Source organism: Puma concolor, chromosome E3, assembly GCF_028749965.1.
Source record: "Puma concolor isolate L17-30 chromosome E3, mPumCon1.1.hap2, whole genome shotgun sequence".
In the NCBI taxonomy this organism is placed as follows: Eukaryota; Metazoa; Chordata; class Mammalia; order Carnivora; family Felidae; genus Puma; species Puma concolor.
In genome coordinates this window covers 42,229,233-42,250,049 of record NC_141682.1, presented here as the reverse complement: position 1 = coordinate 42,250,049, position 20,817 = coordinate 42,229,233, and the positions used below count along the sequence as shown (strand labels likewise).

The 20,817-nt window shown below is 56.1% G+C and overlaps 1 protein-coding gene across 3 annotated transcripts in view; it reads left to right on the top strand.

Moving 5' to 3' along the window:
- RAB11FIP3 (RAB11 family interacting protein 3) overlaps positions 1-20,318 on the top strand; it is an 83,244-nt gene extending 62,926 nt beyond the window's left edge. The window contains exons 5-15 of one of the 3 annotated variants that reach the window (XM_086691743.1): positions 960-1,109; positions 3,222-3,356; positions 7,569-7,604; positions 11,470-11,563; positions 12,097-12,200; positions 15,082-15,222; positions 16,954-17,035; positions 17,799-17,936; positions 18,192-18,347; positions 18,526-18,666; positions 18,748-20,318. In XM_086691743.1, the coding sequence (XP_086547869.1) occupies positions 960-1,109; positions 3,222-3,356; positions 7,569-7,604; positions 11,470-11,563; positions 12,097-12,200; positions 15,082-15,222; positions 16,954-17,035; positions 17,799-17,936; positions 18,192-18,347; positions 18,526-18,666; positions 18,748-18,861 (1,291 nt within the window). In that variant the 3' untranslated portion in view covers positions 18,862-20,318. The remainder of the gene's footprint in view (positions 1-959; positions 1,110-3,221; positions 3,357-7,568; positions 7,605-11,469; positions 11,564-12,096; positions 12,201-15,081; positions 15,223-16,953; positions 17,036-17,798; positions 17,937-18,191; positions 18,348-18,525; positions 18,667-18,747) is intronic. The other 2 variants (XM_086691744.1, XM_086691746.1) reach the window with 2 other exon arrangements.
- Positions 20,319-20,817: the final 499 nt, after the last annotated feature.

Here is a 20,817-nt window from a genome sequence, read left to right as displayed (position 1 = left end):
ATATAGTATCTCTGTCCACGTATCTGAATTTCAATGCATTTATGTATATGCCTCAGGATGATGAGAAGTGAGATCATCCCCATCTCCGTTTACTCAGGTTTCCTTGTTCCTGAAAGCGAGTGTGTGTAAGACCACGGGATTTGTCCTGAGTGGCTTCAGGACTGCTCTGTGGGCACGTGCATTTCTGGGTGGGCAGTGGGCGCGTGCTCCGAGGGTTGAGCAGCCGTGATGGTCTTGGGGGCGTGCACAGGGACCCATTTCTGTCCCTGACTCTGCCTGTGAGACCCTCACTTGGTTCCCCGAGGCCCCTTTCCCCTTTGGAAAGGGGCAGCTCTTAGATTCGTGTGCCCGTTAGTGGTGATGAGCTTAATCCAGCCCTGGTGGAGGTGCTGGTGGAGCCACAGCTGTTTCCTGTCGTCCCTGGTGAAGCGCTGGGCCTCCCAGCACTGGCTCCGCTTCTGCCAGCCTCCGGCGGTGCCGGGGCACCTAGTGCTCTGGAAGCTCTGGAAAGCGGGTGTGCAGGAGTGACCTCTCTCTCAGAAGGATGGGTGCTAGCAAACCCTTCACCTTCCCTGCTTGGAATCCTGCTGTTCTGAACTCCACATCCCAGCAGACGTCTGCACGCACACTCTCCAGCAGTTGTGTGAAGACAGCAGCTGCTGGTAGGGGCACAGGTGCATTTGCAGGAGACGCGCTGAAGTGTACGGTGAACTCCCGGTTTCGAATACTTGTTACAGAATAAAGAATAAAGAGTCTTGCTTCTGAAATGATATTTGGGATATGTTAAAATATATTGTTAAAATCAATCTCACCTGTTCATTTATTTCTTTCTAATGTGGCTACTACAATGTTTGAACCCAAGCCTGTGGCTAGTAGCACATCTCTGCTGGAAGGTGCCATCACAACATCGGTTCTGGAGCCACCAGTCACAGTGCGCTGCTTTTGTGTTGCCTTTGCAGATCCCACCTGCACAGCCAGTCCGTCGTCACGGTGATAGGTGGCGAGGAGCATTTTGAGGACTATGGTGAGGGCAGTGAGGCAGAGCTGTCCCTGGAGACCCTCTGCAATGGGGAGCATGACTGCAGAGACCCCGCTTTCCTCACCCCCAGGTAATGCAGCCCTGCACTGCCCTGGCATGTGTGTGTGCGTGCACGCGTGTGAGGAAACGTGTGCATGTATGTATGTCAGAGAACATGTGTGCATGTATGCACATATGTGGGAGAACATGAATGTGTGACTATCCGTATGAACACATGAGAGACCATGTGTGTGTTTCCGTGCACACATGTGTGAGACCACGTGTGCGTGTGTGAGAGAACATGTATGCGTGTATCGGCATACACGTGTGAGAGAGCATGTATGTGTGTGTCCATGTGTACACACGTGCGGAAGACCATCGCGTGTACATGTGTGGGAACATGCACATGTATGTACACATGTGAGAGAGACCACATGTACATCATATACCTGTGTGCACGTGTGAGAGAACGTGTGTGTGTGTGCGTGTGAGAGAAAACACCTGTGTGTCCACGTGTACATGTGTGTGAGAACATACGTGTATGTATCCGTGCGTACACGTGTGTGTGAGAGAGAACATTTACAGTCTACTCAGCGATTTCAAGTACATGATACCGTGTAGTTACCATGTTCTATGTTCGAGCCTTAGACCTTACTCCTCTTGCAGCTGCACGTTTGTACCCTTTGATCAGCCTCTGCGGGGGCTTTAACATCGCAAGTGATTCTTTGGATTCATGCCCAAATTGTCTGGAACGTTCTGCATGAGTAGGCCGAGGTGCTAGGTCTAAAGGGTGAGACCTTCGCTCATGGAGTAGAGCCTCTCCAGCCCACCTTTCTCTTAGGGCTCCGCGTGTGTCCAAACAAGGGGCCTCTGGGCCTGCTGGTGACTGGCCCATCTGAGGACGTGCCTGCCTGTGCCGGCGAGGTCCCGCCTGGCTCAGAGGCTGCTCTGCGCCAGTCGCGGATCCGCTTGGCGCCAGGTTCCTCAAACCCTCTCTATTTGCCGACAGCGGAAGCCGAGTATCTCTGAACCTGCAACCGTGAGGCCCTTCTTTTGCCGAGACCGTTGCCCTGGCCCAGAGGACCTGCGGCCCGGGAGAGGGCCTCTGTGCCGAGCCTCTGGGAGTTGGTGTGAGCGAAATATGTGCGTGGTTTTAGCAGCTTTTCTTTCCACGTGCGTGTTCGTGGTGGTGTGAGGCAGAGGCCAAGGACTGGACGCTGCTAACCCCGTGTCTGTCTAGTTGGGGAGTCTTTCTGGTCTGCTCGTCTGTGCCTCCCAGCCAGCCTTTTCACTATTTTCTGTCTCAGGTGTAACTTCTGCGCTACCGCTAATATTTCCCTTCAACCTGTCTTCACGTGGAACTTCCAAACCAGCTTCCAAAAGCCAGCAGGTCCTAATGTCTCAAGGACATCACTGCCTTCCTGCTTTCATCTTCCTGTAGTGGGTGTCCCGCCAGTGCTGTGAAAGTCCATTTAAATTAGATCACAGGGAGGAAAACAGAATCTTAAGTTATTTTATTTAGCCAATTAATTTATTTTTGAGAAAGAGAGTGGGTGCATGTACAGGGCGGGAGCACAGAGAGAGGGAGAGAGAACCCCAAGCAGTCTCCGTGCTCAGCACAGAGCCCGACGCTCAGTCTTAGGGCCGTGGCATCATGACCTGAGCCAAAGTCAAGACTCAGACGCTCAACCTACTGGAGCTACCTAGGTGCCCCTGAATCCTGAGTTTTTAATGAAGGCCTTAAAAATGACAGAATTGTTGGTGATCATCATCCATGCATAATTCTGACACTGGTGGGCTTTAGAGCAGCGAGTAAAGGAGCTGCAGTACAGTAAGTTAAGCCCCACCTGGAGACGTGTGCTTTGCTCTCACACTGGTGTGTTTTTGACAAAGGACCAGGCAGCAGCATCTCCAGTCATTTCGCTTCTTGTTAAAGAAGAGTTTGTGTTTTACAATGAAGCCCATGGGCTACCTATTTCCTCTGAGCACCTGACCAGGAAGGAGCAGATGTGTGGCCAGCTGGTGTGTGTCACCACCGGTCCTAGAGGTGACGCTTGAGGGAGGTGGGCTCACAGCAGTCTAAAAGCAAGAGCCAGAATGTTCCATAGCCTGACACAGTGCTTTTGTCCAGCCCCTCTGTGGGGTCACAGATAACCTGACGGGTCCTCGCTGTCTTCTGAACTGACACTTCTCGTCTTTCTAGCACTGATCCGCTTGCCGCAAAGCTGCACAGCATCCTCACTGATGAGGCTTTTGAGTTTTACTGTAGCCAGTGCCACAAACAAATCAACCGCCTTGAGGATCTTTCTGCTCGCCTGAACGATCTTGAAAAGAATAGGTAACTGACTAGTGCCTGGCCTTGCTCTGTTCAAGTGGGAGGGAGACTGCAGTTACCCACAGCTCCTGCCAGTGGGTCTGGCTGGAGGCGCTGCTCTCTCGGCTGGGCTGAACCGCAGCCCAGAGGCAGGACCCCTCCCCTGCCCCCACCCCCACCCCAACCCTGCATGTGCTGAGCGTCTGCCCTCCTCGCCCTGTGCATGTGCCACCCTGGGTGTGTGCTGCAGCCTGAGCCACTGCTTCTGTTCCCAGGGGAGGAGACTCCCTTCCCATGCTGTGTGTCCTGGGAGAGGGAACCCAACTTAGGAAAGAGAGTCTGCACCCGGAAAGAGATACATGTTTCATTTTACTAAAAGGTTTCTTTAACTGGGAGTCACATGAAAGAGCTTTGGGAAATTTAAAGTGAGATTTGGTCTTTAAAAAAAACAAATTCGTAACAGCTTTCAGGAGTATATGTTTACATCCAGTGAGCTCTTCCTTGAACTTATTATTTTCTGTTGTTGGGTTTTTTTTCCCTCTATATGTTGTTTCTTTAAAGTTTTTTTATTTTTTTAAATATATTTTTTAAAATGTTTGTTAGTTTATTGTGAGAGAGAGTGAGCACATGCACTCAAGCAGGAGAGAGGCAGAGAGAGGGGGAGAGAGAATCCCAAGCAGGCTCCACACTGCCAGCACAGAGCCCGTGTGGGGCTTGAACCCACAAACCATGAGATCATGACCTGAGCTGAAGTCACGAGTCAGATGCTGAACCGACCGAGCCACCCAAGTGCCCTTAAGATTTTTATTTTTAAGTAATCTCTACACTCAGGGTGCCAACTTTGCTACCCTGTTTTTAAAATAAGCAACCGGGACCCAGCATGTGCCTGCTGCTCCCTGGCCTTGGTCATCCCCAGTCTGTCCCTCCTCCCCGTCTCCCAGTTCTGGTTTGTGTCAGAGTGTTAGCCTCCCTCTCAGCCATCTGTACCCAGCCCTACTCAGGTTGGAGCTCCAGAAGGAGACCGTTCCTTTTGCTGGATCCCCACAACTTCACACCCTCCAGTTAAAGAAAACATGTTTGAGTAGCTTGCCCATATTGACGTCCATGGAGCATATTGTTGATTTAGGCCCCAGGCCAGCAGAGTTGGTGAGTGACCCACAAAGAGCTCTCACACTGGGCAGGAAGGGATGGTTTGTGCTGGTCAGTGGTGTGGGCTCCCAGGCAGCAATCTCAAGTGGCTGTCTGAAAAAGAGGGGACATGGCTGGTGGGAGGTTACATAGAATGTGGCAGAAGGGCAAGCCATCCTGACAGCTTCAGCCTGTTTAGAGTGGTCTTTTTTTTTTTTTTTTCAACGTTTTTTATATTTTTTTTTTTATTTTTTTTTTTTAACGTTTATTTATTTTTTTGGGACAGAGAGAGACAGAGCATGAATGGGGGAGGGGCAGAGAGAGAGGGAGACACAGAATCAGAAACAGGCTCCAGGCTCTGAGCCATCAGCCCAGAGCCCGACGCGGGGCTCGAACTCACGGACCGCGAGATCGTGACCTGGCTGAAGTCGGACGCTTAACCGACTGCGCCACCCAGGCGCCCCTTTCAACGTTTTTTAAATTTATTTTTGAGACAGAGAGAGACAGAGCATGAATGGGGGAGGGGCAGAGAGAGAGGGAGACACAGAATCGGAAGCAGGCTCCAGGCTCTGAGCCATCAGCCCAGAGCCTGACGCAGGGCTTGAACTCACGGACCGCGAGATCATGACCTGAGCTGAAGTCGGACACTTAACCGACTGAGCCACCCAGGCGCCCCTGGAGTAGTCTTCTAAAAATTCCTCCTCTGTCTTGAGGAGCCTGCCCCCTTAGGGCCTCAGCCCAGGGCAGCTCGGTCTTCCTGGTGGGTCCCCGTGGCTGAGAGCCCTGCTGTGCTCCCGACCGGCCTCCAGTTCCAGCTCAGGACATCTGATGTCTTCACCCCTTTTTCTTACGTTCTGTGCAGTACTCACCACACAGACTGCAATCCAGCAAATGCCCAGTTGGGTGGAGAAGATTCTTTGTGGCCAGTCGGAAGCCTCAGAGGGGAGTCTGGGAGGAGGTCCCAGCATTACCGATGAGAACCTAGCCTTCCAGGGAGACTTGGGGGAACTGTGGCAACTAGGGATTTCAAAGACCCACTGGGCTCTTCCGTAGGGAAAACTAGTCTTCTTTTCTTGTATGTGGTTAGCTGGGTGTTCAGTGCTCCGGGAAGGTCCCTCCACCCGACTGGTGTGGGGTCACCTGTCTTTCCCAAATGGAGACTGCTGTCCTGCTAAGTGGGTTTGAGTACAGGAATGCCATCTCTGTTCTTGAGAGTAAGCATGAAGACGTGTCTCATCTCTCATTTCTCAAGACTTTTGATGCAGAAGTGATCTTTTGCCGTGTTGAGAACCTGCCGCATAACGGCCAGGGTCGCCTCTCTTAGGGTCCACTTTTGAGAGGGGGAGTCTGGGATGTGGCTAAGTGTGGCCGGCAAGTCCAGTGGGGCCTTCTGTCCAGTCTGAGCCATTCCCTGAGAAAGACCCTACCACGGTGGGTTCATGTGCCATTAAAATTGTTATTCTCATCAAGACGCAACTGTCAGGAAAGTTGTCCTGAACACTGAAGTTAAGGAGATCTAAATCTTGCTTGTTGGTTTCCAAGAAATTGTCTCAAAATAAATGTATTTGGTTATGGTTTGTGGATGGTGAAAGGTGATTTAGTCCCAACTGTGTTTGGAAGCTTTGATGTCATTTATATTTTCTACCCAGTGAACCTCGGAATGTGCCCACAGTGATCATACTTTCCAGGTACTTACAGCCTGTATGAAAACAATTCATTTTGTAGAAATTAGGAAGAATACTAAGAAGAAGTTAAGAGTAATAAGGTCTGTTTACAAATTATAAACCTCAAAACTGGACTGGCAGTGCAGCCCCTGAATAAGTAAACCGAGTCTGTCTTGTCCCATCAGCCTCAGGGAGTCCCCAGGATATTAGGGTGACATACGTGGTGTGAGTCGGGGCCCTGCCAGGAGAGGGGACACACAGGAGTGGGCGTGAGGAGTGTGATGAGTGAGTAGCCCCAAAGGGACGGAGCGATGAGGGCCCCGCGGGAACAGCAGCTGTGAAGAGGCCAGGCGGCGGGTGTCAGCCTGACAGCACACCAGTGGAATTTGCTGGGAATTTACCTTCTAGAAGTTGATGGAAATCTGCCCTCCGGCCTGTACCGGAGGCGCTCCATGACAGAACTGCCCGGGGAGGCGCTGGCCCCTGGGGAAGCTGTCAGGCAGGATCTGGGGTGAGCCCCACCAGTGTCTCTCAGAAGCTAGGTGTAGCCGAGGACACATGGGGACCCTCCCACGAGGGCCCTCTCCAGCACCCTCTGCTGGCAGAGCACGGCAAAGGAAGACTGGGAAAACCGCCCCGATCCTTTTCCACAGAATAAGTGGGGAGGAAGAGTCTGGAAGTGGGCGGCCGTAAATTGGTAACTGACACAGTGTAGGTTTTTCTGCCCGAACTCTGCGGGAATCGCAGGTGTGTCTCAGATGAGCAAGCTGAAGGGAGACGCCATGGGTCTGGTTCCTGGTGTGGGAGACGAGGGTTGTCCTTGTGTTGGAAGAGGGCGTGTGTCTTCTCGTGGGCTGAGGCCGGTAGCTTAGCAGTTACATTTGAAAATAAAACTCGGACTTCAGAAATGAGAGGTAAGGTAAGTTTGGCCTTTTTTGCCACCTCAGAGGATTCTGTCAGCCGGACGATGGGTCCCAAGGCGGCAATGGAAAGGGCTTCCAGATCACTGCCCAGGCGCATGAGGTTTCAGTGCCTGAGTTAAAGTTCGAGTCCGAACTTTCCTGTCACAAACAGGCTTACGTCACATTTCATGTGGGGCCTCTGACGGCCAAGTGATTGGAGGGTAAGCGTTTGGCACGTGGCACTCGTGCAGCCCACCGGTGGGTGTGGTGCTGGGCTCGGCCTCGGAGCTAAGGTCTGGTCGCGGCTCCATCTGGGACCTCTGGGAGTGGGAAAACGTGACTTGGCGAGGCCCTGGGACTGTCCCCTGTGTCCCTGAATGTTTTGCTGAGCAGGCCTTTCTGTGTATGGCGCTGGTCTCGGCGGGTGCTGCATGCTTGTGAACATGCCCCATCCCCGTATCTCTTCAGCCTGAATTTCCTGTTTCCTCCCCTTCCTCCCTGTTCTCTGACACGATTTTCCTGTTTATTTTGATTTTGCACAGTCCAGCGAAGCGGCTCTCCAGCAGGAAGGTGGCAAGGTAGGAGACCCTTGGTTATTTACGGAGATGTTCAGAAATGTATCATTAATCATAGCTCTTTAAAACGTGTTTAGAAAATAGTATCTTCCAAGATAAGTTTTTAAAACTTTTGGAAGTCACCTCTCATGGTTTGGGACTGAACATAATTCTTGGGGATGGGTTGTGAAACCAGTTTCCACCGCCACGCCACGATCAGACCCTGGTTTGTGACAGGGAGGTTTGTGCTGAAAGCTTCCGGCATTGTGCCCATCTTACCAAGTCTTCGCAGAAATGTCCTCAGGCGGCCCTTGGCATCCCCACATGTCATGTCTGCTGTAAGGTAGCCCACGGTGTTATCCGCGAGGGTCATGGCGGAGTCCTGGTCCGGGTCGGCCTCCTTCAGATGCTCTGCCCTTCACGCCCACGCTGGCTCTCCAAGGTGAGAAGAGGGTGGAGGCGAGCCAAATGCCGAGTTTCTGAAGAACACACTCTTGTGGCCATTTCTCCACCTCCCAGCTTTGGGTCTGCCTGTCGGCTTCCTGCGTAAGAGGTGGCAGCACGCACAAGTACCCTGTGCCCCCCAGGGCTGGCTCACCAGTTTTCACCGGGCTTGTCTGATGCCAGCGTTTCTCACAGGAAGCCATGGAATGCTCATTTACTTCCTTTCTCCGACAAGTCGCCGCTTCTGGACTCAGTGATGGCTGTGATATTGCCACTTGCCTCACCTTCTCGCCGCACCCCTGCCTCCCCTGCCCAGCTAGGGCCTCTGCCCTCTGCATGGGCACCACGGCTGTGGGCAGTAGCACTGTGGTCCCCAGCCTGCGCTAAGTGTGTGTTTCAGGGCTGGGGTCATGCTGCTCCCTGAACCCGTCTCCCTTCTTTTATCTACATGTTTTTTGTTCAGCATATCTTGTAGCTTCTTGAGAAAAGAGGTGTCCAGGAGATACATTTTTGAGACCTTGCTGGATACTTGACTCCCGTGTGTGACTTCATACAGAATTTGAGGTTGGGAGCCCCTCCTCTGAGGAGCTGTGCACACACCATGCAGTACCTCCCAGCGCTAGGGCTGCTGCCAGGGCCCTGAGGCTTTCACGTTTTCTTCGCAGCTTTCTCCCTGGAAGCTGAATTTTCAGGTGTTTTCTCTATCCCTGAAGTTTAGAAACTTTGTGATAAGTCTCATGAGTCCTTCCTATTAATTATGCTGGACAGAATGATAGACCGTTTAGGTCTGGGAGTCTCCACCCCTTGGTCCCGTGGACCTTTCTTAGGCTGTTGGATAGCTTCATCCATCCCCCATCCTCCCTCTGGAACCTCCTTGCTGCCCTGTGTGCCTCTGCTCTGGTTCCTCCTGTGACAGCCACAGCGTTTTCTCCGTGTCTCTTCCCCACGTCCTGGTCCGGGCCATCTTTCTAGAGACTTTTCCCTCACAACTGGGGCTGCTGCTGTCCGTGCTGCTGTGGTTGCTTACAGCTGGCAGGTGGCCTCTGGCCCACGTGTGGTGTGGATAGGCCTCGGGCCGGCTGGTGTCCCGGAAGGGGATCTGTGTTGGGCCCGTGTGTGCGGCTCTCCTCCTCTGTAAGGGTGTGGTTTGGAGCCACTCCTGTGTGGTCTCAGGTGCTGGGCCTCCCTGGGTTCTCCAGAGCGACGGGCTGGCTGCCAGCGCCTCCCTGGCCGGCCGCAGCCCTCCTACCCACTTCCAGCGTGGGCACCTTTTCTCTGGTACGGCCTAGTCTCTTCTTTGCCCTTGGTGTGGGAACCTCCTGTGTTTCTTTTTCTAGTGTCTTAGGGGTTTAGTGGAAGCAGAGGTGAAGGTTGTCAACCCTTTTCTGCACTTGTTCTCACCAACCCCCTTGTAGAGGAGCATCGAGACTCCAGGGAACATAACGTGTAGTCCAAACTACACGTTTGTTACAAGTTTGACATTGCTTTCCTCCTCCCCACCATGTTCCACCCCAGACGGCCTACAGATGGTGACAGGAAAGAAGGTAAAAGCTCTCCCCCCAGCCTCCTGCATCCAGGATGTGGACAGGCCCTGGGGTCCCTGGGCCCGTGCTACCTCAGCTCTTAGTCTCTCTCTGCCTGCTCCTTTGAAATACCCTCTGAGAATTTGATCTTTCCTTCACAGATACCATTTGGTATGAAAAGGTCTAGTCTGCGACTGTTTATAGTTTGGTTCACAAACAGCATATTTACAGTCTACACACGCAGACGCACACACGCACACACAATTTTAATCTGCCATTTTACGCTTCAAACCACCACTAGAATTCAAAGGAAAACTCAGACGCAGGTGCTTTCGCTGTTCACATTGTCTCAACCCTTTGCATGTGGCACTGGACCGTGTGGTTTGGAACCTCCAGCTCTGGCCTCTGAGACCTGGCTGTGTGCCTGGCCTAGATGGAAGTGGTTCTGGGGTCAGTGTGCGTACAAGGACCCGGAGGAACCCGCACACAGCACAGCCGACCTCAGGACGGGGCAGCACCAGCGGGATGGCCATAGGGCTGACGGCTGCCATGCACAGAAGGCACCCTTGGGGTGCATCAGGCATCTCCCACAGCCCCCTCTCCTGGTGGGTCTCCTGCGTGGTGGTGGATTTAGATAAACAAGGCCTAAAGGGGCCACACGGTGAGGCCACATATTAGGAACCCATGTTGGGGCCAAAGCCATGGAGAGGTATTTAAACACAGCAGTTGGACAAAAACAGCATGGCCCTTTGGGTTTAGCACCCTTCAGGGAATCAGATGAAATCCACAGAAAGGTGCCCAGTGTCCCACCCAGGACACCTCCGCTGGACTTCTGATCCCCAGGGGTGAAGATGTCCTCCTTTTTTGTTCCCCTTAGAACATATCTGGAAAAAGATTTAAGGAATGTATCAGCTCAGTCAGTGCTAAAAACGAAATAGAATTTCATGCCTTTGATAACGTAGAAATCTTCAGTGTAGTTTTTAATAGCATTTTATTGAATTCTTATCCTGTGTTGTGTCCTTAAAAGGAGCTGTTTATTTATACAGCCTCATTTACACCTCATAATAGCTCGTGATCCCCATTTTATAGGAGAGTAAGGCTCAGAGAGGTAAGTGGCTTTCTCAAGGCCACACAGCTCTGAGCATCAGGCTACTGAGTCTGGAGCCTGGGTCAGCGTGGGTAGACTTGCTGCCGGGACTCTGTGCAAATGGTGTGAGAGTTTTAAGTGCAGGTAAATTAAGCTGATACGGTGTCACCGTAGCCAGTGAGACTGCCTCTGGGGTGACTGTGAACATAGTTTGCTGAGCACCTGCTAGGGCGCCAGTGGCTGGGGAACGAAGGAGGGGCTCTGAGGGTACTGAGGGCACTTCTGCAGGTCCACCTGGCGTGGTCCACAGTGCGGGGCTGTGGCCGCAGGGGTGCTTGCGTCTGCGCGTCTTCCCAAGCTTGACCCCAGGAGAAACTCCACGCGTGGCCCTGAAAGAGACCCCTGGTCTCTTGCTGTTACTGCCACGTAAGGAGTGTGTTTGAAAACCAGGTAGCAAGAGTGCATGTGGGTGATGCCGCATGCAGAAGGTATGATCCCGAATTAATGTTTCACGGGCCTGTGGCCGAGAGGAGATTAGTTCATATCAGAGAGAGGAATGAAGTCGTGTTTTATTACCCGAGGACAAAGTACCCTCATCCATTAGCTTCCCAGGAAGGTGGCCAGGACGTCAGGTTCCAAAGAGCAGCGGGGCTATCCTGTGGCCCTTGGGTGGCTGTGTCCTGCCGGGACCCCCTTTGGTGGAAGCCTGGGCCCGTGGTGCTGGCTTCTGGTGTTCAGCCCAACAGATGCTCATGTTTATAGAGCTAGTGACTTTTCCTTGCTGTACTCTGCTGAAGGACCTTTTCTGGACTGGGCTATTGTTTCTTCTCCACAGGTACCTGCACCAGTCAGGGGCCCTGACCGTGGAGGCCCTACAGGACCCTGCCCCAGACCCCGTGGAGGGCATGGAAGAGGACATTGCTGATAAGGTAGGCCCTGGACCACCTGCAGATGGCACAGCCAGGTCTGAGGACATGCGACGGTGCTGCCGCCTTAGGATGCAGGCCATGCTGGGGTGGGGGGGTGCCAGCCTCATCAGAGGCCCCAGTGACTGTGCAGTGGAAGGAGCGTTTCCCGTTGTGCATGGAGAGGCCGGTTGTCAGCCGTATCTGTCTGTGGGCCCATCTGGCTGCACCGACGCGCAGGGACTCTGTTCGCCTGACTCCTGGAGGCAGAATCTGGGGGTGCTCGAGGTTTCAGGGTGGTGACCACAGAGCCAGACAACGTGTGGAGTCAGAGTTCCCAGAGAGTCCGTGTGGGGGGTTCCTTGGGGCAGGACAGCCATGCTGTGGAAGCGACCCCAAGTTTCTCAAGGGCCAGCTCAGCCAGAAATGAGGAGGAGTGGCACAATACCCGCAGCTCTTCCCGGGTCCCTGCTTGCTTCCTCCGTGAGCTGGACGGACCTCGGTCCCACCCAGTGGACACCGCCTCCTGATTCTGAAGCCCCTGTGTCACTCTCGAGGTCGTCTTCCTGGAGAAACGGGTGTCGGAGCTGGAGAAGGACACGGCTGCCAGCGGGGAGCAGCACAGCCGGCTGCGGCAGGAGAACCTCCAGCTCGTGCACAGGTGAGGAGGGCGTCCGTGGCCCTGGCTGCCTGTCCGCGTGTGCCCCCGCAACCCCCTTGCTGCCACGACGTGGCTCACACGTGGAAGTGCCCCTCCACCAGCCACCGGGAGCCCGGTCAGGGGATGGTGCCAGCGGCCTCCCGAGCGCGGTTCCCACTTAGTGCTGCCCCCGCCCCCCGGCGTGTGGCCGGCCCCAGGGGAGACCAAAGGGAGGCACCAGCTCACGTCTCAGAAGTATGGCGGCCAGCACCCAAGCTGCCTGCGCAGAGTGTCCGGGAGAGGCTGGCAGAGGCGGAGGTTGCATGTGGAGAGTCATGGAACTCTCTGGTAGGGTCCCCGATGTGTGTCCCCGCTTCCGAGAACCTGTCCTGGCCCAGATATGCCTGGAGATGGGCTTGCTGCTCTGTGACTGTTGCTGTGCTTGGTGCACCCGTATCGTCCCCTCTGCCGTGTCCTGTGAGGCAGATGCCACCTAATGTGCCATCTCGCAGGCGAGGACACTGAGGCACAGGCCGTCGTCAGAGCCGGCCAGCGGGGCCAGGAAGGGTAGGGCCTCCAGAGCTCCTGCACCGGGGAGCTGGACCCACCCTGGAGCACGCGGGCTCTAGCGGGGACGGGAGGAGAGCGGGAGCCACCGGCAGACGGGATGCACAGTCTGGCTCAGCTGGGCATCCGCGCCGAGCTCCCCCACCGTTGTTTTGTCTGCATTTGGGAGCCACTCCTGCCATGTAGCCTCACGCCCAGTACAAGGGAAGACGCGTCTCCTGCAGCATAGGAGTTTGGCTCAGGAGCGTCGGCTTCCTGGGCTGTGCCTGCATGCAGCTGGGTGTCACGGGGACACAAACAGCATTGTGGGGACGAGACAGTGTGGGGGGGCCCTGGAGGCGGGGGGAAGGCTGGAGGCTCTTTCCTCACCGGGCGGCCTGGACCTGGGCCCGGGCCTGAGCCTGGCTCTGCCACACACTCTGTGATCTCAGGCTCCTCTGAGTAGGTGTTGTGAGTGCCCCCAATGGCAGGACACGGGCCCACGTGCACTCACGGCTCCAGGGGATGCTTGGCCCCTGCCGTGATATGTTCATCCTGGAAGGCACCGACCTTCCCCACCCGTCCTCCGGTCTCCTCTTTGGATGCTGAGAATTAGAACGAGTCGTGTTACTGCACACGTACTCCGTATGTCACTTTAACAGTAGAAACAGGTTCCCTACGTAGTCGAGGGCCTGGGCTGGGCAGCTGCACGCCCTCCAGGCTCTCACGGGAGGGTCTGCCCGTGGCCTTGCCGCAGAGCTGGGTGGGGTCGGCACGCTCGTGGAGGGGCTTGGTTCCAGTGCTGCACAGAGCATCTGCCACATCTCTGGAGGCGCGTGTTCTCCCTCCTTGTTCGCGTCCAGAGGGACGTGGATGGGCCACTGCACTCATTTCTCAAGCTGACCGGTGAGGCTTCATTTGATCTGATGACACTTATCAGTTATCCACGTATGGAGTGGAAAGTCCACGTGCTGTGCCCCGGGGCTTGCCACGTCCAAACCCGTGGTATTTCTTTAGGTGTTGCCTGAGCTCTCCTAAAAACAGCATGCTTCTGCTGCCTTTCCCGCTGTCCCAGCGACCCCACCCCACGCAGGTTCTGGTGCTCAGCTTCGTACTTTCTGGATCACCACCCCGGATGATCACCTGGGGCGGGCGGAGAGAAGCAGGTTCTGTGAGGCCTCGTGTGTCTGCAACGTGCGTGTCCGCTGCCAGTGTGACTGGGTCTGGAGTTGTTCCAAAGCAGGGTTGTCCGGGACCTGGCAGGCAGGCTCTGGGCCTTCTGACCACACTGTGACTTGCAAGCCTGGCGCTCCTGTTCTTCCTGCCCTCTGTGGGGTCTGAGTTCTCTGCCTGGATGCCGGAAGGGTCTCGTTTCCTGTGCTGGCACGTGGTTTCCAACCTTTAAATCTGGAAGCTGTGCCTCCGCTTTGGGAAGGTTTCTAGAATTATTTCTCTGCACGGCTTGTTCCATTTTCTTATTTGTCTGAACTTCTGTTAATCTAACGTTAGACCTTCTGGACTTTCTCATTTTCTTTACTTTTCTATTCTCTTTGTCATTTCCGTCTTTTAAAATTCTAATATCCTTGTTCTTCTTCTTCAGCTCTCCTGTTGAATTTAAAATTTTTTCTTCTCATGTTTTTAATTTCTGAGAATCACTTTGTAAATTCCCTTCTGGTGTCCTGTTCCTGTTTCCCGGAAGCAGTGTCTTTGCTCTGAGGCCTGGGTTACAGGGCTTTCTCCTGCGTGAGGTCCTTTTTCTCTGTTTGCTTTGGCCACTTTGTGTCAACACCTTTCCCATGGTGTCTGGTGATCTTGGGCTCTCCGTTCACTCTTACGTGTGAGGCACCCCGAGGAGGTTGAGAAGCCCTGTGTGCATCGACAGCTTGTGGATGTGGGCTCCATGAGCAGGGCCCCGAGCCCTTCTCTCTGGGATGGGCATTCCCTGCTTCCTGCACGTGGGCGTGGTGGTCTGGGAAGGTGCCGGGGTCAGGGCCCCCATGTGCACGTTTCCTTTGTCTCAGGTTACTGCTAACACCCACCCGTGCCTCTCCCATGGGTGACCTGGGTGCTCAGCCTACAGTGTCCGTGCAGGGTGCTCCCGGGGGCGGACACCTGGTGGGCTCGTGCCCCTGGGAGGGTCTCCCGGCCACACGCCGAGTGAGCTTCCCGAGAGCGCTGGAGACCGTCCCTGCTGTCACAACTTTGCCACCATCTCGAGGCCCCGGGTGCGGGCATGGGAGGCCGAGGCTGTCTGGGGGATACGACCCCTCCTTCAGATCCATCCTTGACCAGAGCTGTTGGGGGGGTGGGGTCGTCTCTCTTTCTCTGCTGCCCCTCCTTCCCTTCGCCTTCACAGAGCCAATGCCCTTGAGGAGCAGCTGAAGGAGCAGGAGCTGAGAGCCTGTGAGATGGCGCTGGAGGAGGCGCGGAGGCACCGGGAGCTCGTGTGCAGGATGGAGCGGGAGCGCAGCATCGAGGTGGAGAGCCTGCAGGCCAGGTGGGGCGTGCAGCCCCGGTGGCTGCCCCTCCCAGCACATCCGGTGTCTTAGAATAAAGCCGATGTTAGAGAAAGGGAAAGCCCGCGCGAGGAAAGCTGTAAAAGTGCTCAGTGTCACAATTCAAAGACTGACCCTACGTGGATGTCCTTCTGAGTCCGTCTCTAGTTGGGGTTCTCCTAGTCAGAACTCCAGGCCTCTTGCAGACAACTTGACGCAGTGCCTTTGTGCTGCTCCGGAGGTAGGAACCTTTGAAGAGTCAGGAAAAGTGGGGAAAACAGCGTGGGTTTGCACGCCCTGCATGAGACAGCCTGTCAAGGCCCGGGAGCAGCAGCAGCCACCACGCGGGGTGTAGGCCGGACATGCGGCACATGCGTATGGTTGTCTCTGTGAGCGGGGGTCTTACAGCGTTGGGGAGAGAGAGCCCGCGTGTCCGTCAGCGGAGAAATGCTTGAACAGGCCGTCTGAGAGCTCCCCAGAGGTCCTCCCCAAGGTCAGAGAGAGCGAGGGCATCTGATGGCTCATTTCATAGCTGAGCCGGAGCCACTTCCCGAATTCGGGACACAGCAGGTGTAACTAGATGAGTGGGTTTCCAGGCTCTGCAGCCCGAGTGTCCCTCCCCCACTCCTAATGCTGGGGTGCATTGGACTTTACTGGAGAAGAGCTCCTGTGCGTTTTTAAGAGTAGGGGTGCAGGAGGGGCTGCGTGCAGGGCTGTGCCAGCCACCTGGACACGAGGCCCCCTGGCATGTAGACACAGTGGGGTGCTGCTCTGGGTTCAGCCGGGCCCAGATTCCAGCTTCCAGAGGACAGAGAAGGGACGGGAAAATGCACCCGACACAGGACACACCCGGAAACACACCTTCACCAGGCGATCCAGGTCAGCATCACCTGCGGGGAGTCGTGAGGACTCAGACACCCGATCTGGTGACGAGAAGGGCACCTCCCCCCCAATGACCCGTCTCATCACGAGAAACACCAGATCGGCCCAGCGTGAGGGACACTACCAAATAAGTGACCAGAACTGCTCAGAACGGTCAAGGCCACGAAAAGTCAGGAAAGGCTGGGAGACTGCCACAGACCCCAGGGGACAAAGCAGACGAGGCAGCGTGTGCAGTGTGGCCCAGAGACTGGAGGGCACGATTGGGAGATGACATGAAGTCCATGGTTTGATGACTAGTATACCCCGCAGGGCTGTGGTAAAGGCGCCACGTGACCACATGACGGGCAGATGCCATGCAGGAAGCAGTACTGGCCAGGCCCACAGGGACTCCACGCCATGTCTGCAACTTTTCTGTAAACCCCAAAGTATCCCCAACCCCAAGGGTATTTTTTTTAATGTTTGTTTAATTTTGAGAGAGAGAGAGGCAGAGCACAAGTGGGGGAGGGGCAGAGAGAGAGGGAGACACAGAATCAGAAGCAGGCTCCAGGCTCTGAGCTGTCAGCACAGAGCCAGACATGGGAGCTTGAACTCGTGAACTGTGAGATGATGACCCAAATTCGGGTGCTCCACCGACTGAGCCCCTGACCCCCCAAGTGTATTTAATAACTATCCCAGCGTAAGGGAAAGCTTGGGCCCAGAGCACTTGAGTGGTACGTAGGGTCGGAGCATCTGAGGAGGCCTCTGTGGCTCCCTAGGCAGCTCCTGGCAGGGCTGCCAAGACACTGGGTCTCCCTTGCCCCAAGGAGCCACGTTTCCTGGGTTGAAGTCCCAGCTTTGTTCTTGTGTCCCAGGCTGCAGCAGCTAGATGAGGAGAACGGAGAGCTAAGGTCCTGCACGCCGTGTCTGAAGGCCAACATTGAGCGCTTGGAAGAGGTGAGCGGTCAGTGGGGAGCACAGAGTGGGCGGAGCCCAGCCCTGTCACACGTGGATACGCGGTCAGCCAGGCCGGCTCACGGGCCTGCCACCCTCTGCACCTCATGGGTCCTCTGAAGCGAGGCAGCCACATGGCCAGCCACGGGGTGTGACCAGAGGCCAGGAAGCTATGCTGCTCTGTAGCGCAAGCTGTTACCCTGGGCCCACCGGCCCCATATGATGAGGACAAGGACAGCTCGGTCCCCGCCTGGCTTCCCAGCTTTCTCACGGATCCAAGAGTTCAGTTTAGATGAACCCATGGTCCGAATCCAGGGATGATGTCCTCCAGGGGCTGACTCCAGCTGGACCCCTCGTGCCCTGTCCTGCAGCTGTTCACTCGAGAAGCCTCTCCTCCCCTCCTCTCCCCTCCCGGTCACATGTCCCCTGGGAAGCTCCGAACCCGGAGAACATCTAAGACCACCTGGGCTCTGACTTCCCCTGAACTATTCCCTCTGGGCAGCCGTGGGTCAGATCCTGCTCTTGCATGGATCCTTTCTGCCCTGCCTCGCCTGAGGAACAGTGTCTGTGGCCTGTGCAGACACCCTGCGCCAAGAGCACCCCAGGCGCACCTGCAGGCGCGGTGCTCGGGGTCAGCACTGCCCCGGGAGCACCATGCCCGGGTGATGGGATGGCTGAGACGCAGCCATTGTGGGCTGAGCCCGGGGGCCACAGAAGACTCGGGAAAGCTGTGTGGTTGGGGCAGCAGGCAGGCTTATTTCCACAGGAGAAGCAGAAGTTGCTGGATGAGATGGAAGAGTTATCCCTGCGGCTCAGTGATGAGCAGGAGAACAGGAGGAAGCTGGGGGACAGGCTGAGCCACGAGAGGCACCAGTTCCAGAGGGACAAGGAGGCAACCCAGGAGGTGAGCGTGGCACCCGGTAGGGGTGGGACCTGCGTCCCTGCGTGGGGTCCGTGCCTGTGCCCTCCACATCCTGAGACCTGCAGCCGGCGGCCACGTGGTGCTGGGCGTGAGATGGTGTTTGGGAAGCGTGGCTGGCATTGTCTTCCCACGCGGACGTGGCGCTCGGACTGACTCAGAGGTTCTGAAGCTGAGGGCTGAGCTGGCACTTGCTGCCTCGGGTGCCCGAAGGCCTGCTCACCCTGTGGTTGCCTGCAGTTGATCGAGGACCTGCGCAAGCAGCTGGAGCACCTGCAGCTCTTCAAGCTGGAGGCCGAGCAGAGGAGGGGCCGGGGCAGCAGCATGGGTCTGCAGGAGTACAACAGCCGCACCCGCGAGAGCGAGCTGGAGCAGGAGGTCCGCAGGTTGAAGCAGGTGCGGGCAGCCACACCCCTGTATCCCTGCAGAAGCTTCCAGGAGCCCGGCATGGGGCAGGGGGCACGCAGGGAGCTGGTGCCCGAGCCAGAGGCCGCTCCAGCCACTCCCCGTACGGGCTCAGCCACTAGTGGGGGCCCCCCGCCCCGGGAGTGACCCTGTCGTGTCCCCTATTCAGGATAACCGTAACCTGAAGGAGCAGAATGATGAGCTCAATGGGCAGATCATCAACCTGAGCATCCAGGGTGCCAAGAACCTCTTCTCCACGTCCTTCTCAGAGTCCCTGGCTGCGGAGATCAGCTCCGTTTCCCGAGATGAGGTAAGGCCCATCCAGGCCCGGCCACCGGGATGTGCCACAGTCTGTGCACCAACCCAGCACTGACCGCTGCTCTTCCCACAGCTCATGGATGCGATTCAGAAGCAGGAGGAGATCAACTTCCGCCTGCAGGACTACATTGACCGGATCATCGTGGCCATCATGGAGACCAACCCATCCATCCTGGAGGTCAAGTAGAGGCAAGAAGGCCCAGCTCGGTGGGCCCAGGACCCCACCCGCACCCAGGAGATGGCCACGGCGCACACACAGCCGAGACAAGCAGCTAGGCTGGGGTGCATAGAAGGGTCTGCACAGGGAAGAGGAACAGGAGCTCCGGGGCCAGGGCCCACGCAGGAGAGGGTGGGGCTGGGCCTGCTCTCTGCAGAGATGTGGGGAGCACAGCTCAGGCGAACCCCTCTGCGAGCTCCCTCTCATGTGGCACACCTCTCTGCTGCCCTACTTGTCAGGGAAGAAAGGAAGGACTCGTCCCCACCGGGACACTGCCATCTGCATCTGCTCAGGGGCCTTCACCTGGATGGCACAGAGGCCCCAGGACCCTCTCACCAGACGTGGTGGCGTGGGAAGGACTGCCAGGCAAGGTGGTGCACATCAGGCTCTGGCCGGGAGCTGCAGGACCCCGGCTTTCCTGGGGCTGTGACTCTTGAGCTGCTCCGCCCAGCCACCCATCCAGAGAGGGCACCGCAGTCCAGCTTCAGACCCAGGGGCTCTGCAGCTGGCCACGCAGCTGTCCCCATGCCCCAAACCCTTGCTGCGGTAACGGGGCTGGGGCCGAGCCTCTGCTCCAAAATCAGGACTTGAGAGTCCCACCACATGGAGCATGCTCCCTGCACAGGGTGGGTCTCAGGGCCCCTCTGACTCCAGGTGTGGCAGCATCGTGGTGAGAAACTGCTTCCCCATGGGTGTGGTCCCCGGCCTCCTGGAGCCCTCCCCTCCCTGAGCACGTCTCAGCTGCTCTGGGTGAAGTCCCGGTCTCCCAGGCCAGAGTCCACATGTCTGGCACCACGTTTCCTCTGGGAGTTTGAAGTCGCTGAAGTGGCCATCCTTCCCTGAGCTGCATTTTGGAGGAGGCTGGGTGGTGCGGGTTCTCTAAGTACATAGATCTGGAGCAGAGAGCAAGGCCCTCCTGGCAGCTTGTGGGTTCCTTCAAGGAAGCCATTGCCTGGCTCTGTGCCACCACCACCAGGCACTGCACCACCATGGGGGCTGCTGGGCCTGCCCCCACCCTGCGCCTGAGCACTGTCCAGGAGCCTCTGGGTGCTCCAGGTGGGTCAAGACCCCACACACAGACTGGCCACTGCTGCGTGCAAGTGCGTATGTGAGGGCGTGCGTGTGTGTGTGTGTGTGTGTGTGTGTGTGCGTGTGCGCGCGCGCGTTGCCCTGTGTCCCTCCATCCTCCGTGTGGCCCACCTTCTACACTAAGATTTAAGATGTTGCCTCGTATTGTACATTTTGGGGAAAGCCTTGGGTGTAAATCAGTGTAAACTTGGAGGAGAGATTTTTCTATCATGTAGAGTAGGTATTTTTTATAGATTGAAGGTTGATCAATTTTTTAATACTTCCAAGAGAGAAAACTATCTGTGTATACACATGAAATATATATATATATATGTATGATAATAAATACTGGAACTCTGCTTTCCGTGCCCAGCCCTGCCCCCGTGACACAGACTTGGATCTGTTTCTGTCCATCACCCAACGGTACCGTAGCTGTAAATATGAGTTGCAGGGAGATGTTTCATGCACACACCCAGGTGTGGACTTGCACAGTGACCCTCTTTCCTTCCCCTTGAGAAAGACTTTTCAGGCAGAGCAGTGGTGACCTGGACACTAGAGGGCAAGGCCAGGACGCTCTCACCGAAGATTAAAGCTATCTATACCCACTGAGGCCGGCTTCTTCCTCCGTGGGGTCTGAGGGCTGGGTGGGGGTGCCATGGGCCTCGCCTGGTCCCCCAATGTATTTGGGGGTTGGAGCTTTGCGCCACGTGAGCTCAGACAGCAGGAGACCTTCTGGTCAAGCTGGCCCTTCCTGGAGGCCCCAGGGTTGCACCTCCAGTCTGGACCCCCAGCAGAGCTCAGCCAAGGGTCCCTCCTGGGGCGGGGCCATGTGATGGGGCTTTGGGGACCATGGGTGTT